This window comes from Athene cunicularia (assembly GCF_003259725.1).
Source record: "Athene cunicularia isolate RWA chromosome 3 unlocalized genomic scaffold, athCun1 chr3_part1, whole genome shotgun sequence".
NCBI classification, from domain to species: domain Eukaryota; kingdom Metazoa; phylum Chordata; class Aves; order Strigiformes; family Strigidae; genus Athene; species Athene cunicularia.
This window is the reverse complement of record NW_020799097.1, coordinates 119,486,699-119,500,914: the sequence shown is the minus strand read 5'-3', so window position 1 is coordinate 119,500,914 and position 14,216 is coordinate 119,486,699. Positions and strand designations below refer to the sequence as shown.

General features: G+C 40.0%; 1 protein-coding gene across 1 annotated transcript in view; it reads right to left on the bottom strand.

The window, feature by feature from the left end:
• Positions 1–649: 649 nt before the first annotated feature.
• SPTLC3 (serine palmitoyltransferase long chain base subunit 3) overlaps positions 650–14,216 on the bottom strand; it is a 91,052-nt gene continuing 77,485 nt past the window's right edge. Inside the window, exons 11-13 of the mRNA XM_026845360.1 lie at positions 4,598–4,733; positions 3,471–3,600; positions 650–1,112 (exon numbers count right to left, since the gene is read on the bottom strand). Of these exons, the coding sequence (XP_026701161.1) occupies positions 999–1,112; positions 3,471–3,600; positions 4,598–4,733 (380 nt within the window). The 3' untranslated portion in view covers positions 650–998. The remainder of the gene's footprint in view (positions 1,113–3,470; positions 3,601–4,597; positions 4,734–14,216) is intronic.

Here is a 14,216-nt window from a genome sequence, read left to right as displayed (position 1 = left end):
ACTGCTTGTGGTACCTTGAACTTCACATTCTGTGTAACTAACAGCTTCAGCATTATGTACTTGTTAGCGAATTTATTAAGCCCGTAAGTAGTTCAAGAAACTTAGGACTGGGCCCATAAATGTCATCTGCAGTTTGTGAACTGCAAGTATCTGACTGTTTTGATCAAGGTTTTTAAGGGAAAGTTAAATGGTTATTAAAATTATTTACTACTGCTACACGAAAAGGCAGCAAGCGTGCTGAAGAACTTATGTTGTGATAAGATGTGATAGGCTGTAGGTCAAATGTGTTAGCAGAAAAGCATTTCTATGTCTAAGCCCAAATTTTTGTACATTGCAAAGCTAATAGTGTATTTAAATGGCTGAGAAAGGGTCTGTGGAGGGGAGGAGGCGTTTTCCCTTTCCCATAATCTGGTGACAGAAATACTCAATCTGATCAGGCTACTTTTCTTTTCTCAGCATTAGCCTTTTTCTAACATTTTCTGTCCTTAGAGAAATGCATGATAGGGCAACTTAGTCAAACAAATTACTTTCTGCTCATTCCACTGTAGCAGTCCACACCAATGTCTTGATTTATGCTCTTTAACAGATAAAAGTCAATCTTGTTGATGATGCTCAGCTATATTACCATATTACACCAGAATCCATTCAGTTTTTAAACTTTATTATTTCAGTCACAATTAAGACTATCTGAAGTCTCTTCATAAAAAGGGGCTGTAAGAAAAGCTGTACGTTAGCAACTCGATCAATGGATGTATTCATTCTGCATCAAAAATACCATAAGAAGACAGATCCCCTGGGGAGGCAATGTGTATCAATATTTCAGTCTCTTGAATACAGGAATTTGATACCATAAAATGCAACACCCGAGCTTCCCCTCCTTTCAATTAACTGAGAAACAAAAATTGTCCTTAAAAGGGAAGAAATGCATTTGTATTTTTTAGTTTTCGGGTTTTCCCCCCCTTCATAGCATCATAATGTTCTCTTCATGGGTGGAAAACTCAGTCTTCAAGTTCAAGCCTAGTTTCTTCATAGAGTTCGGGATGAGATGACTTGGAATACCGGGAATATTTCAGATGAAGAAAATCACCCAATTCATCCAGAGCATTCAAAACCTGCAAGCATTATAGTGTGTCAATTCTCTTGAAAAAGCAATGAAGTTCTAGTAGCTTTTACTTTACAGCAGAACAGGAGGACTATAAAAGCATCAATTAAAGAAATTCTAAAGGGCAAATGGGCAAATTTTGCTTTCATTCTCCTACAGTGAACGTCAGTGCAGTCGCAGATGTACAATAGCATCTATGAGAACAGAATTTACTGCTTCAGTAGATATGGTTTATTAGTAAGCACAATAATTGAGCACAAATTAAAAAAAAAAAAAAGACCTTTTTCTAAAATCACAGGGAGATAATAATCCAGATGAAGTTTTCTTTGCTTGTGTAAAAGGAATGTGTAAGGCAATACTTCAGTATTTCCCTATAGATCCTGAAGACTGGAGTTGTCACTGCATTTTCTTAGATGGGACTCAGCCCACAGTGCTGATCAGAGACGTCATAGTCTGAATAATATATTTTTAGTGCATTCTATTATATTCTTGTATTAATATCACAGGCATAATTAATAATGCATTAATATTATAATTCAATTTGCTGAGCTGTGTCCCCAGCTCTCAGTAGATTCAAAAAGTAGCCAGGGGACTCTGCATCACAGAGCAGCAGTTCAGTGTTCTGCAGCATCTGATCCACATTCAAGAGCAGTCAACCTTTTGGCACCAAAGAAGAAAACAGCAATTTTGATTTTGAGCCTGTTTCTGTTAAGCCACTAAAATGAGCTCAAGAACAAAAAGGAGTAATTTAGTAATGGTTTATTCAGAGAGATAGCTTCAAGGTCATTAAGGAAGTTATTCTTGGGAGCTTGCCCTTTCATGGATCTTTCCTCTTTTTAGTTCCAGGCTGAGATTCAAAACAAATTTTGCCAAAGGGAAAAGTTTTCATTGTGCTTGTTACCTGTTGTTACCCTGGGTTTAGGCATATTCACAAAGCGTTTGTCCAAAAGACTTTTCATCTGCAAGTAATTAAACTCAGGGCATTTCCATTCCTCCATATTGTAAGGACATTCAAAGAATGCCACAAGTACTAGGGCAATGATCCCGCTTTCAAAGGCAAAAATACAGCATGTTCAAGAACGGTGGCTGGGAAGTGTTTCAGTCCTTCACCGGTACTAGGAAGCGGCAATGTGCAGGTTGTAGGAAGTGAACATGCAATGACGGCCCAAAAATGAATGGGCTTGACATTTGGGGGGCGGGGGGGAGAGGAAGAAAATCAAAGCAGCAACCTCAAATCAGTCTTCAGATCAACTTCACTGCCTATTACTAGTTACGCAAGCCAAAACCTACACAGTCAAACAGCAAAAGCTACGTAGCTATGCCCTGTCCTACGCAGTATTATCTTTATGGTATTATACCTTATTAATAATTACTGCACCTTTAAGAGCAGTAGGAATTTTACACTGCACACATGCAAGGCAGATTTTTCAATGTTGTTTGAGAGGGATCTACAGTGGTGTGGGAGCTGGGCAGCTGGGCAGGGCTCTGGCCTCAAGCGCCACATGAATCTCAGGAAGCAAATGGGGAACCAGGGGCTCTCTGCAGGCACTAGTGCTTGCCTGCATGAAGGAGTGGCATCTTTTACTCAAGTCCTTTCCATATTCACAGGTTTTTTGCTTTGACCATTGTGCAAAGAGGGGAAAAAGAAAGCCTGAAATTTACTCTTAATCCTCCGTGTTTCATGCCTCTAAATTGGCTTATTCTGAGAATGGAAGAACATATATCAAGCCAGGCCTAAAACACCTTTAGCAAGAAAGGGAGATGGAACATTTCAAAGTTTATTTTAAATACATTTTTGACTGTGCTGGAATGGAGGTTTACGATAGAAGTCTCAACCTACTCTTAACAATATTTCTGATATCAGTGAAAGATACAGAACTAAGACAGGCCAGACAGCACCAATTAAACTTCATTAGGTTCAAACAGTTCCAAATACTGTTTGCAGTTTCCACCTGTACCCCCAAGGTTGTCCCATATACTTCTGCAAGAAACACGTGGAAATACGGAGTGAAAATAAGGGTATGGAAAACTTGATTTTCAACTATTTCCATATCATTTCAGGTTTCCTACCCTGATAGTTTTGATCTAGCATTTAACTTCTAACTTCCTGTGCTTTTTATGTAGGTCTTTATTAGTGATGACAGATTTGGTCACTATTAGAAAAAGAAGAACATAACAAGTTAACTGTCGCATAATTTCATTTTAAAAATAAAATATATAAGGCTAAAATGCCTTTAAAGACCCAGTGACAAGGTCAGAAAAACAAATGTAAAGATGAATTACTGAGATTCAAAGTAACAGACACACAGCTTCTCCCAACCTCCTTTGCATCTGAAGTTAATTTCAGCAGGACATCTGCTGTGCTTACCGTGTCTAACATCTCCCGTGTATGCGCAGCTGACACACAAAACCGAGCTCTGGATTCTGTGATAGGAGTAGCTGGAAACCCGACCACAACCACCCCGATATTTTTTTCTAACATGCGTCTTGCAAAAGCCCTAAGGAGAGAAAAAGAAGAAAAAAAGCAAAAGTAAATTATCTCCAATAAACTGACCACAGAGAGAAAACATTCAAGTATAATAAAACAATGGGTAAAATCCTGTCTTCAATTGAAGGAGACGGTAATATTCCCATTGAATTCGGTAAGAGCCAAAATTTTACCAGGAGGACTGAGATTGTTTGCTGCTTAACAGCTCATGAAACCAAGTGGATGTCAAATACTAGAAGTATGATGGCAGAGAGAGCACTGTAGAATAGACATGATTCATTTATGTCAGTGAAAGGCTTTAAAGGCAAATCAAAATGTGTGGGCATTATAGTCCCTAAGCATGGAAGAAGTTGGGCTTCTGGAAGGTGTGAGAGCTGGGTTCCTGCACATCAAGAGGAATTAAACAATCTGTGTGATGGTTTCTTCACTCTCAGAGTTACTCTGCCAGTTTAGGAACATTTTGTGTGGTATGTGCTAGGCCAAGAGCACAGAGCCACCCTAAGCTACTTACAAATACTCCCTACAGCTCAACCCTTACATTGGGCTACTACTGACTTCTGATCTGCATGTCCGAGCCAGTGCACAAGTGCTGCTTGCTAGGTAGCATATGGTAAAATGTGCAAAAATGGTTCAAGGATCAGACGGAGAAAAAGAACATCCATCCAAACCAATTCACACATCAAAGGCAATGCATCTATTTTAATGATTACAATTAAAAAAAATTTTCCAAATTCATGATGCATTCCAAAGTATTATTCCAGAGTTAAATTCCAAGTTAAAAAATGATAAGTGAAATTTTAAAAATTCTGAATGCTGGAACAGCTCAAAATTAAAGTCTAGAGCCAAACTAAAAATAGAACATAGCTAAATGATGAACTCACCTAACAGTCTATGTTTCTCTTGTGAAGCATCTACCACACATAACTACATTTTTCACAGTGTATACCAAACAACCTATGAACTTAAATAGTGTTTGTTTTGCCAACAGGGTTTTTTTCAGTACTTACCCTATCTTACCAGGCATATAAAGGAGTAAGGGGACAACAGGAGAATCATCATTGCCATAAATGATGAAGCCCATTTCATGCAGTCTTCGTCTGAAGTATCTTGTGTTTTTCCCCAGCTGGCGCACTCTTTGGAGCCCTGAAATGAGTCAGTCAGGAGAACAGTCAGTGCAAAGATCATAACTGGAGTCCAGTACCAGGCAAGAAACAGGGCTGTGGGTAAGAGTTCAAAAATTTTGGCTGAGATGTGTATGTTGCTATTTGATTCAGAAGAAAACCATGGAATGAGCAACTATGTTGATTATTATGGCACTGTAGGTGAGATAACTGATATTCCTGTACTTGAGGGGCCTTCCCACCAGCAGAAACAGTGTGTCTTCTGGGGGTAGATGGGTGAACAATTCCCTTGACTGTATTGTGCTGAATAAAGCCTACTGAATGACATACACCTATAGAGAAGTAGTTACAGGTCTCTGTGGATACAGGACACGTAAATAGAGTATGTCCTTTCTCAACATAATTCACTATAAAGGGAAACTAATGTCTACAGATGTTGACACAGATGTCAGTATATGCATATCTTTTCTCATTAACAATATTCCATATGTTAGCTAGTTCTGCACATACATGTGGGTTTTTTTTTTTTGTGTGTGTTTTTTTTTTTTTTTTATTCTGTGACTGTAACGAAACTTAAAGTAGGAAATACTTCATTTTGGGTCAGCTCAAACTGATGTTTGTGTTGCAATTTTTTAGACAGAGAAAAAGCATGCAATAAACTTTGTTTAAAGTTTAAACAAGATAAACAAGGTCTGATCTGCAGGTTGTTACGAACATTCAGCATAACTCCAGTTACTCTAATATGCATCTACATATGTAATCCCTTGATGAGTTCTGCTCAGTTTCTCTGTCCTCTTATCTTGCTGTTATTACCTCAATATCATTATCTGACCACAATCTTCAGTCATCCAGGACTTTCAGACACAAGTTTTGTTCTCTGCATTGTCCCTGGCCTCATTCAGTCATGAATCTACTGATATGTCCCCCAGCAAAACTGACAGGAGAGTTGGAAACAATTATTTTTAATGAAGAAAAAAGACTGAAAACAGCAGAGAAAAAATGTGGTTGAAAAGTCAATTCAGCCTTTTTGTTTGCAGTGTCACTAAGGAGGTGGTTTCTGACAAGTGCAGTCGCTTCCCAATCCATGGCATACAAAAGGGAAGAGCCATGCTCAACATTACTGTAGGTAGGAGATGCCCTTTCCCCACGCCACCTGCATTATATTTCATCAGTGATCTGATATATGCACTGCTCTTCCAATGCTGTAAGGTGCTGACGGGGAGGGTGCTGCCTATCCCGTACCCACATGCTGCTCTTTCTCCCACCCTCCCCAGTACCAGCCCTAGGTTCACAGAGACATACAATGAATCAAGCCAGGTCCATCATCTGCCTGACTTCACCAGAAAGAAAACTGCCAAACCAATGTCAGACACATCGATTCTCTAAACCTAATCACTGCGCAGCTCCTTATGCCTGCCTAGCAGAGGTGGTGGGAACGTGTGGTAAGACTGGTATTTAGCAGGACACATCTCAGCTACGCTCTTAGCTTTCATTTTCCTGCCATTCATCAGCCCATACTTTCAATATCACTTACGTTATGTCACCAGACATGAACGCTAAAGCCCCCAGTACCACTCATTTCATCTTTTTCCCTTTGCTTTTAAGGTGCCTTTGCACATATGTGTTGTTTTCACTCTCCATTTTCTTTTTCATTTTACTTTACTTTTCGTTCCCTTGATTCTTCAGTTACTACTTTCTGCTGCCACCCTTCTCTGACTGGATGCCTGTTTCCTCATTTCCCATCTTCCTCCTTGGTAACCACAGTGGCCAGTTAGGCACTTGTAGCTGTTCCATACCACCTTTGGCAGATTTGCCCTCAGACCACATTCTGCCCCACCACCTGCTGTGGCTTTTCTTCCTATTCCCCCTCTGCTAAGGTGGTGATTACTGCACCTACATAAACCTCTTTTCCATTAATCATTTCTGAGTGTGCATAGGTTTGAACAAGACCTATTGCTTCATCTGTTCTGTATCTTCCCGAGTCAAGGTTCTGTCAATGTTCTGGCTGGGAAATTTATAGGGAAACTGGGACTTGCTTCACAGTGATCAGTGTTTTGCTGAACAAATTAAAAGATCTCATAAAACCAGTGCATTTGCAACTTTATGTACAAAACTGGCCACACAGACAACCTGTTAGTTACAGTTTCAGTCATTCTGTTTAAAGCATTCAGTGGAAGAGATCTGCTGGGTTAGAAAAGGCCACAAATAGTTTAACCATCTCTCTAATGCTGCTAAAACAAAAACAGCTGTGCCAGAGCAAGGAAAACAAATGAAACACAAAAGCATCCTACTACAAAGCTTTCCAGTCACTAATAAAAACAATAGTCTGTGGTATTTCCAAAAATATTTTTGGTGTAGTAGATCTCAAAGAACCAGGAGGAAATATTGAGGAGGAGGAGTAATGGGAGCAGGGGATGGAAAGGAAAGGGAGTTAGAGAAGAACCACAGAATAATGCGTCTTAAGTCTAAAGGGAGACTTTTCCCCTTGTTAGAATTTGTAAAGACGTTATTAGCACCTCCTGGATGGCTAAATTACAAGGAGGAGGGTGGGGGAGTAACCTGAACTGGAGGCTCAAAACCACTGCTGCTTCTTGCTATCTCAGCAGCCCCCTGAGCTAGTTTCCAAACTCTCAGTCTACAGCATTTGAAACTAGGAGATTTTCAGTTAGGAAAAGTTTTCATAAATGCAGATGTTCTTGGCGAGTTCAGCTTAAGACTTGCTGCCTTCTCCTTTCTATTCAGCTGTTTACCACAAAGCTGGAAACAAAGTGTCAGCCGTGCAAGATTCCAGGCGGTTCGGTATTTATCAAACCATATGCGCATGGCCCAGAGTTGATCAGTTTGTCTCTACTTATTTTGGGTACTGGAAATTTAGACTCCAAAGCAAGAGGGGGAATCCAGCACAGGAAACATTAGAGCTGAAAGGGAAGTTTCAGGCAAGCCCCCAAAAGTGAAACACCTCTTCCTTTTCCAGTCTTTCCTTGCTAAATCTATATCCTCAACTGGTTTGTGATGGGATGTGTCCCCTTTCAAGACTCCCTATGGAACTTATTTCAAGCCAGTCAGTGCTGATGCAAAAGAGACACTTTAATATTTTAGCAACATCCCAGAATAGTAATTTCATTTGCAGGGATGCATTAAAGAGCCAAATAAAAGATCAGAGCACTCATATATCTGGAGGGAAAAAAAGCACATTAGGAGATGATTGCTACACACACTGTATTTGTGGGTGGGTGGCTGGGAGGAACCTATTTCTTTACCAAGTGTCAACACTTTCCTTTCTCATGTTAAGTTTTGTGGTCAAAGACCACATACACACATCACATACACAGCCATCTTATATGCTGTCCTGATAAGAGCAATAAAAACCTTGAAGCTTGAAACTGTATTTCAACGCTCTTTTTCCTTCCTTTATGGGACCCTCCAACGTCAGATAAGAAGGCAGATATGAGCAAAATATTTATTTTGGTCTCATCGCCCCAATTTTTCCCCCACACTGCAGAATAAATCAGTGTAAGAGTGACTGAGTTCAGTTTAGAATCAGATCTCAGTCCAAATTCACTGTGGTATGTTTAACCAAAGACACAGCATTTAAAATCTATTTTCATTGATTCTTGAGGCTGTGATCTTGCATCCTTTATTATTTATTGGTGAAAAACTGCAGAGTCAGACCCTTGAGCTAAAACTATATAGCTGCATCTATTTGAGTGTAAGAATTTACCTGTACGGCACCAATTAGAAGATCAGGTCCTTAGTGAGCACCTTTGTTTAAAAATTCTTAGTTTTCAAAATTCTTGAGGATTTACAGCCTATTCAAATAGCTTATAGCACTGCATGCAGGATATCCAGATAGTTATATTCCATAAAACATGTGAACCACAACACAGCATATGTTTGAAGGAAACAGCCTGGACAGGGAATACTGACCCTTAGCTAATTAAAACTAAGCTCAGTAATGCTCAGAGTTTTCAGCTAAGGTTGAGTGTGACCTTATTAAAGAGCTCTAAATCTTTTTATTAGCTGAATTAAGAAGGGACAAAAAGAGAGAAAACTGAAGGAAAAAGGATTCTTAAATTTCACAAGTTATCTTCACGCTGCTTAGAACATACAGTGATACACAGCCAGTTTACTGGGATTTTGTTGACATACAGGATTAATTACCTGGGTGGTGCATCAGAAACAGATTTACTGCATCTGCAATCCACCTACTGCTGGCAAATTTAGAGTTTATGTTTGTTGCATAGCTTTAAAAATACTTGGTTTACTGCGAAGTTCTAAGGTGTTGGCATTTCTGGGAAGAATGCTGATTATAATTTTATTTGACACGCATTATCGCCTACTGCCAGTTTTAGCTTATTAATTTCTGCAGGCTTTTAGAAGGCTTTTTGGCTCAAAATTAATATGGTTTAGTTTAAGGAAAAAAAAAAAACAACAGAAAGAATGCAAGAGGGAGAGAAATGAAAAAAGATAGTGGCTTGCTCATAATTTCTTTGAAGCAACAGGCTTTATAAGGGAGTCGCTTAGAGTGACAGACTTGGTAGATGCTTTGTCACATGCCAGGCTATGGCTTCAGACCCGCTGTCCATGAGGAGATGCTCTGAAGTTTGACAGCAGGAAGGCATCCTTACTGCACTTCTGATGGCCTGACCTCGGGCGGGTGTTACCTGGCACAGCTCCAGGCACTTCAATAGAGCTTTGCTCTTTATGCCAGCTGAGGACCTTATCCTGGCAGCGAAAGAGGTAGTAAAACTATCAGCTGTCTGAAACAAAAGTTTGTTTTCCTCTTCCAGAGCTATCTGCTTTTCACTCCTGCGAGATTTTAATAAGCAGAGAAGCTGGCTGCGTTCAATTCCTGCACAAACATTCTACCTTTGAACTCTTCCTGTAGGCTTCTATCCTTGGAAATTCTGACTCAGTATATTGAAAACAGGAATAAGCAACCTGTAGCCTTTCATATCAAGATCTCAGGTGTATTTTAATTGAAGGAGGGATATTTTTCCTGAACCCATTCCAGGAAAGATAATCCCACACTGTACTTTTTTTTTTGGCATGTGGTAGACTCTTCAAGACACAAATCCACCTGCTTTAATCTTCTCCAGCTGTTGTTTCATAGGGTCTTTCTAGATAATTAGTTACACAATCAGAATTTTTCATACCGGTGTCAGCATGTCTCTTCAATCTGTGTTCCTTGGATGGAGAACTCCACTCCCTGCCCTCCTCTACTAACAACTAGATAGTAAAAAGCAAACTTTCATAGGCTGAAAAAAAATTTGGAAAACAATAGCTCTTCCCCACTAAACTGTTGCAGATGGACAGATTTTCATTTTTTCCTCTGGTTCCATTATAAGAGTAACACACATGTACCTCCATGTGCATTAAATCACAAATAGAATGCTATAAAATTGGGGTGCCTAAAGGAAATATGTTCTCAGATAAAAAGTCTTTATAAAAAAATAACTTTGCTATGAACTGGGGAGAAGTGAAGACATTTTCTTCTACAATCTAATGCCAACTAGAAACCTAGTAATTTCAACTTAATTCAGCTCCTAAATAAGCCCTTAAGGACTTATTTAGTCTGTCCAATTTTAACTGTGAACTGCTGCAAAACACTTTCCAGAGCAGATTAAAGGAGGAAAAAGTGGTAATTTCAGCTGAACCAGAAAGGAGAAAAATTGTACAAATTCTGTCATTTGTACCTTCTTTCTCGAATGAGTCAGCTCTGCCTACCCAGCCCCTTATCTGTATTCAGGCATATAATGTCGGCATTCAGTGTCCTGCACAAAAGCGGGGACAGAGCAGCCAGCCTTGGCTGAGCCTTATTTACTCCCAGAACAGGTGATTAATCACAAAGCCCATCAGTCCCCCTGCTGAAAGCCAGCCAGTGCACAACGTCCTCCATCTGTATTGCATTAGGTGTTTCTGAAATGCCAGCGATCTAAGCGCCGTTAGAAAAGGCACTTCTCTCCTTTGTGCTTCCCCAGGCTGATAACAGCGCTGGATTCTTTGGGCAGCAGCAAGCAGCATCTGGAATGGAGGAGGGATCCTCACGCTCTATCACGGCAGCAAAGACACCCTTAAAAGGCGGCTGTGTCATGGAGCTGCATGTTGCTGTCCCTGGGGAAAGTGTAGCTTTCGTTGCTGGGGACAGGCCATGAGTCACATCCAAGTCTGATCACATTCCTCCTCTGCCTGCAGTTAATATTCTTTGTGAATACAGGGGACACCTATCCAGGGGTAGGGTCTGCTAGAGGACCACAGCACTGGGTTTAACTTTGAATGTGGAAAAAGTGACTTCAAATGAGGTAGAATTTGGTCAATCCTCAGAGCTCTTGCAAATCACTGCAAACACTGTTACTCCAAAGGCCCCGCTTGTTCAGATCAACTGACCCTCCGTGAATACATTTGGCTTCCTTTAGGAGGCAAACCACATGGCAGGTGGCTCCACTGAAACAGCACGTCTCACTCAGTTTGAGTCAAGGTGGCAGAGTTTCGTCATCCACTGCTGGGAGAACATCTGTGACGTTCAGTTTAAACAAATAATAATCGTGACAGCATATTATCATCATTATCACCGTCATAGTGACCAGGAGCCCTAGTCGTGAAGCTGATGCTGTGCAAACAGGGAACAAATTTTCTTACACACTTCAAATGTAAGCACATACTCATTGGGAATATTAACTTAAAATTAAGTCAGAGTTCAAGCATTCTGCTTGATGAGGACCTGAGAGCAGCAATCATCTCAGAATGAAGCAGCAGAATGAGAATTTCAGTGGGAACAGTAAAATCTAAAACCAGCATGACTGATTCTGCAAGCTGTTTTGAGCAGGTTCAAGGGGTCCATCGCTAAGTAGCTTGCAGTATTAAAGCTTGCAGTATTAAAGCTTAAAGCTATAGTTTTATGATCAGTTCAGTCTGATTTATTTTGCTGCAAAAAGGATCGTTCCTCTCGGCTCCATCTGCTCGAGTCCTGGCACTAGGATTCATGTAGCTGTATGGTAGATTGGCTCAGGGAACCAGTTTGGCCATAGGCTAACCATTTGTGGGAGGGTCGGTTATTTTTCAGCTAGAGTGGTTCTCTGATTCAGTTCATTGCATGGCTGCACGAACACTAATGCTGGCGTAAGGAAAAAGGGCACGAATCAGGGCATGGGCAAGGGGGAAAGGCAAAAAAGAGGGCAAGACTGCCCTTCCTTGCACCAATGCTGGTTTATGCCAGGTTCTAGTGATGTGAGACTAAGGTTTTTGAATTTACAGAGGACCCTGATAGGCAAAGCTAATGTTTTCAAAAGATTGCTGAGCACAGATAGCAGTGGAAAACGTAGGAAACCGAGCATTATAAGAAGCTGGTCCTCCAGTTATACAAAAAAGTAAGGCAGACGGAAATGTTTTAAAAAGGAACCTTTTAAAAACAGATCTTTTTAATGCCAAGCCAAAACAGAAAGCAGCGTTCTGCAGCTTCTCACAGTCCGAATGGGTTCAAATGCAAGAACTCTGTTAAAAACAAAAAAGAAAACTAGCAGTTGCAAAAAGATAAACCAATCAACACAAATGGCAAAGTAAATTAACATTTTAAAGAAACTTTCTATCTAAAAACATCAGGAATTATCATTTAACGTAACAAGGACAGCAGATTCCTGAGGATAGGGTTTTAAGTTTTTCAGCGTCCCATAAAAACATATGAAAAATTCTGATTGCTGTTGGTGAATTATTATTTGCCATTCATCAAACAGAATGCAAATGCTGCAATTTCCTTTTTACACCCCTATAATCTATTATTAGTCATCAAGAACTTCAGATTTTCTAGTAGTTTTAACTGTCTGCTAGTGGTTCTATCTTTTACCTATCAAATTTAAGTGTAAAAATATGCCTTTGGTATTCTCAAGCAGAAAGGGAAAAAAAAAGGTTCGAGGTCACAGCTGGAGGGGCTGTGTTGCATGCAAGCAAGTGCACTTGAAAATTTGTGCAGGGTCCAAACACTCTGACTCAACTACAGTCTCATCATGGGGATAAAACCACTAAGGCAGCTGCTGAGTTTCCTGAGGTATCTCCAGTGGTGTAACGAGAAGCCACTAGGAGAACATATAAAGAATATCTACATTATGAATTATAAAGAGTAAATGCCATGGGAACTTCTGCTTCCCATATCTCCTAATAAATGAGGAGAGACACGTTTGAGATGAAAAGGCCACGAAGGCTTAAGAGGGATAAAATGATATATTTTTTTTTTTTAATAGACTACATGAATTGAACTGTGGAACTTGCTGCCTTATGACATTACTAAAGGAAATGCAGCTGCCAGAAGTTCATACACTTTTGAACAACTCTATTATAGGAACTACGATAGTATCTATGAGATTATGTTACTGAGAATAAATGTGTCTTGTTCTACAAGCTGTCAATTTTCAGAGTCCTGTAAAACATGGCATTGAAAAAACCCATAATACACCATGTACTCTACTAAAAATACAATTTTACATGAAAACGGAAATACATTTGCAATTTTTGTTGTCATTCTCTGACTCTTATGACACAAAAAACAGAGGACTTGGTCATATTGACCTCAACCTACTCCTCTCTCCCAGGCAGGAAAAACTGTGCATATCAGTTTTGAGGGAATTATCATCATCTTCTAATTTAATATATCTTTGTGCTTCATTTTCTCAAGTCACAGCAGAAAACATAGCAAAAGAAGGAACCTAACTTCTCTGCAGCATCCTCCCTGTCATATTATCATGACATTAATGTCTCACAACTATCACAAATGTTGATATGGGACATGCCCATACATTTATATATAGATGGCTTCTGTGGGAGATACCACGTCCTCTCTGTGGTGTGGTTGGTTTTTTGTTTTTTTTTTTTTACATCTACCGATTTATATTTACATCTTTTTATGAATGTCAGTGCAAAGCGTTTAAAATGAGAACTGTCCCATCCAAATTGGAGGCTCCTGCTGCAAAGGAAAGGAAGCACACATCTTGTTAGTACACTTCCACAGCAGTTTGCTGACCAGAGAAGAACAAAGAATGTCTGAGGTACCAGCAGTGGTTTAGAGGGTCATGTGTTTTCTGTAGCTTCTTGCAGACATATTTCTCCCTCTTCCTCTCCTTCCCTTTCAGTTCACAGCCTCTCCAGCCTGTCTTAGCATCTCACTTGAGAGACTCAGGGTCTCTTCTCTCTTTAATATTCCTGGCTCACTTCCCTAAGTGCAGGACAGTGCAGGATAGACACAGGTGCTCAGGGCCCCAGTCTTCTGCCCAGGCTCCAGGTGAGGGGATGCTCTGTTCAGGCCCCCCAGACTGAGCTGGATGATGCCTCTTCACTCAGTGGATCTTGAGATTTGTCAATATTCATTTCAAGTAGAGATTTTTTAGAGACTTGTAACATCAAATGACTCAGATGGTATTTCATAGACATGGCAAAAATTAAGAACTTGGCTGTCACAATCAAAATCTTCATCCAAAAACCCGGAGAAACTGAAGATCTTCAGGAGAAAAAGGATTTT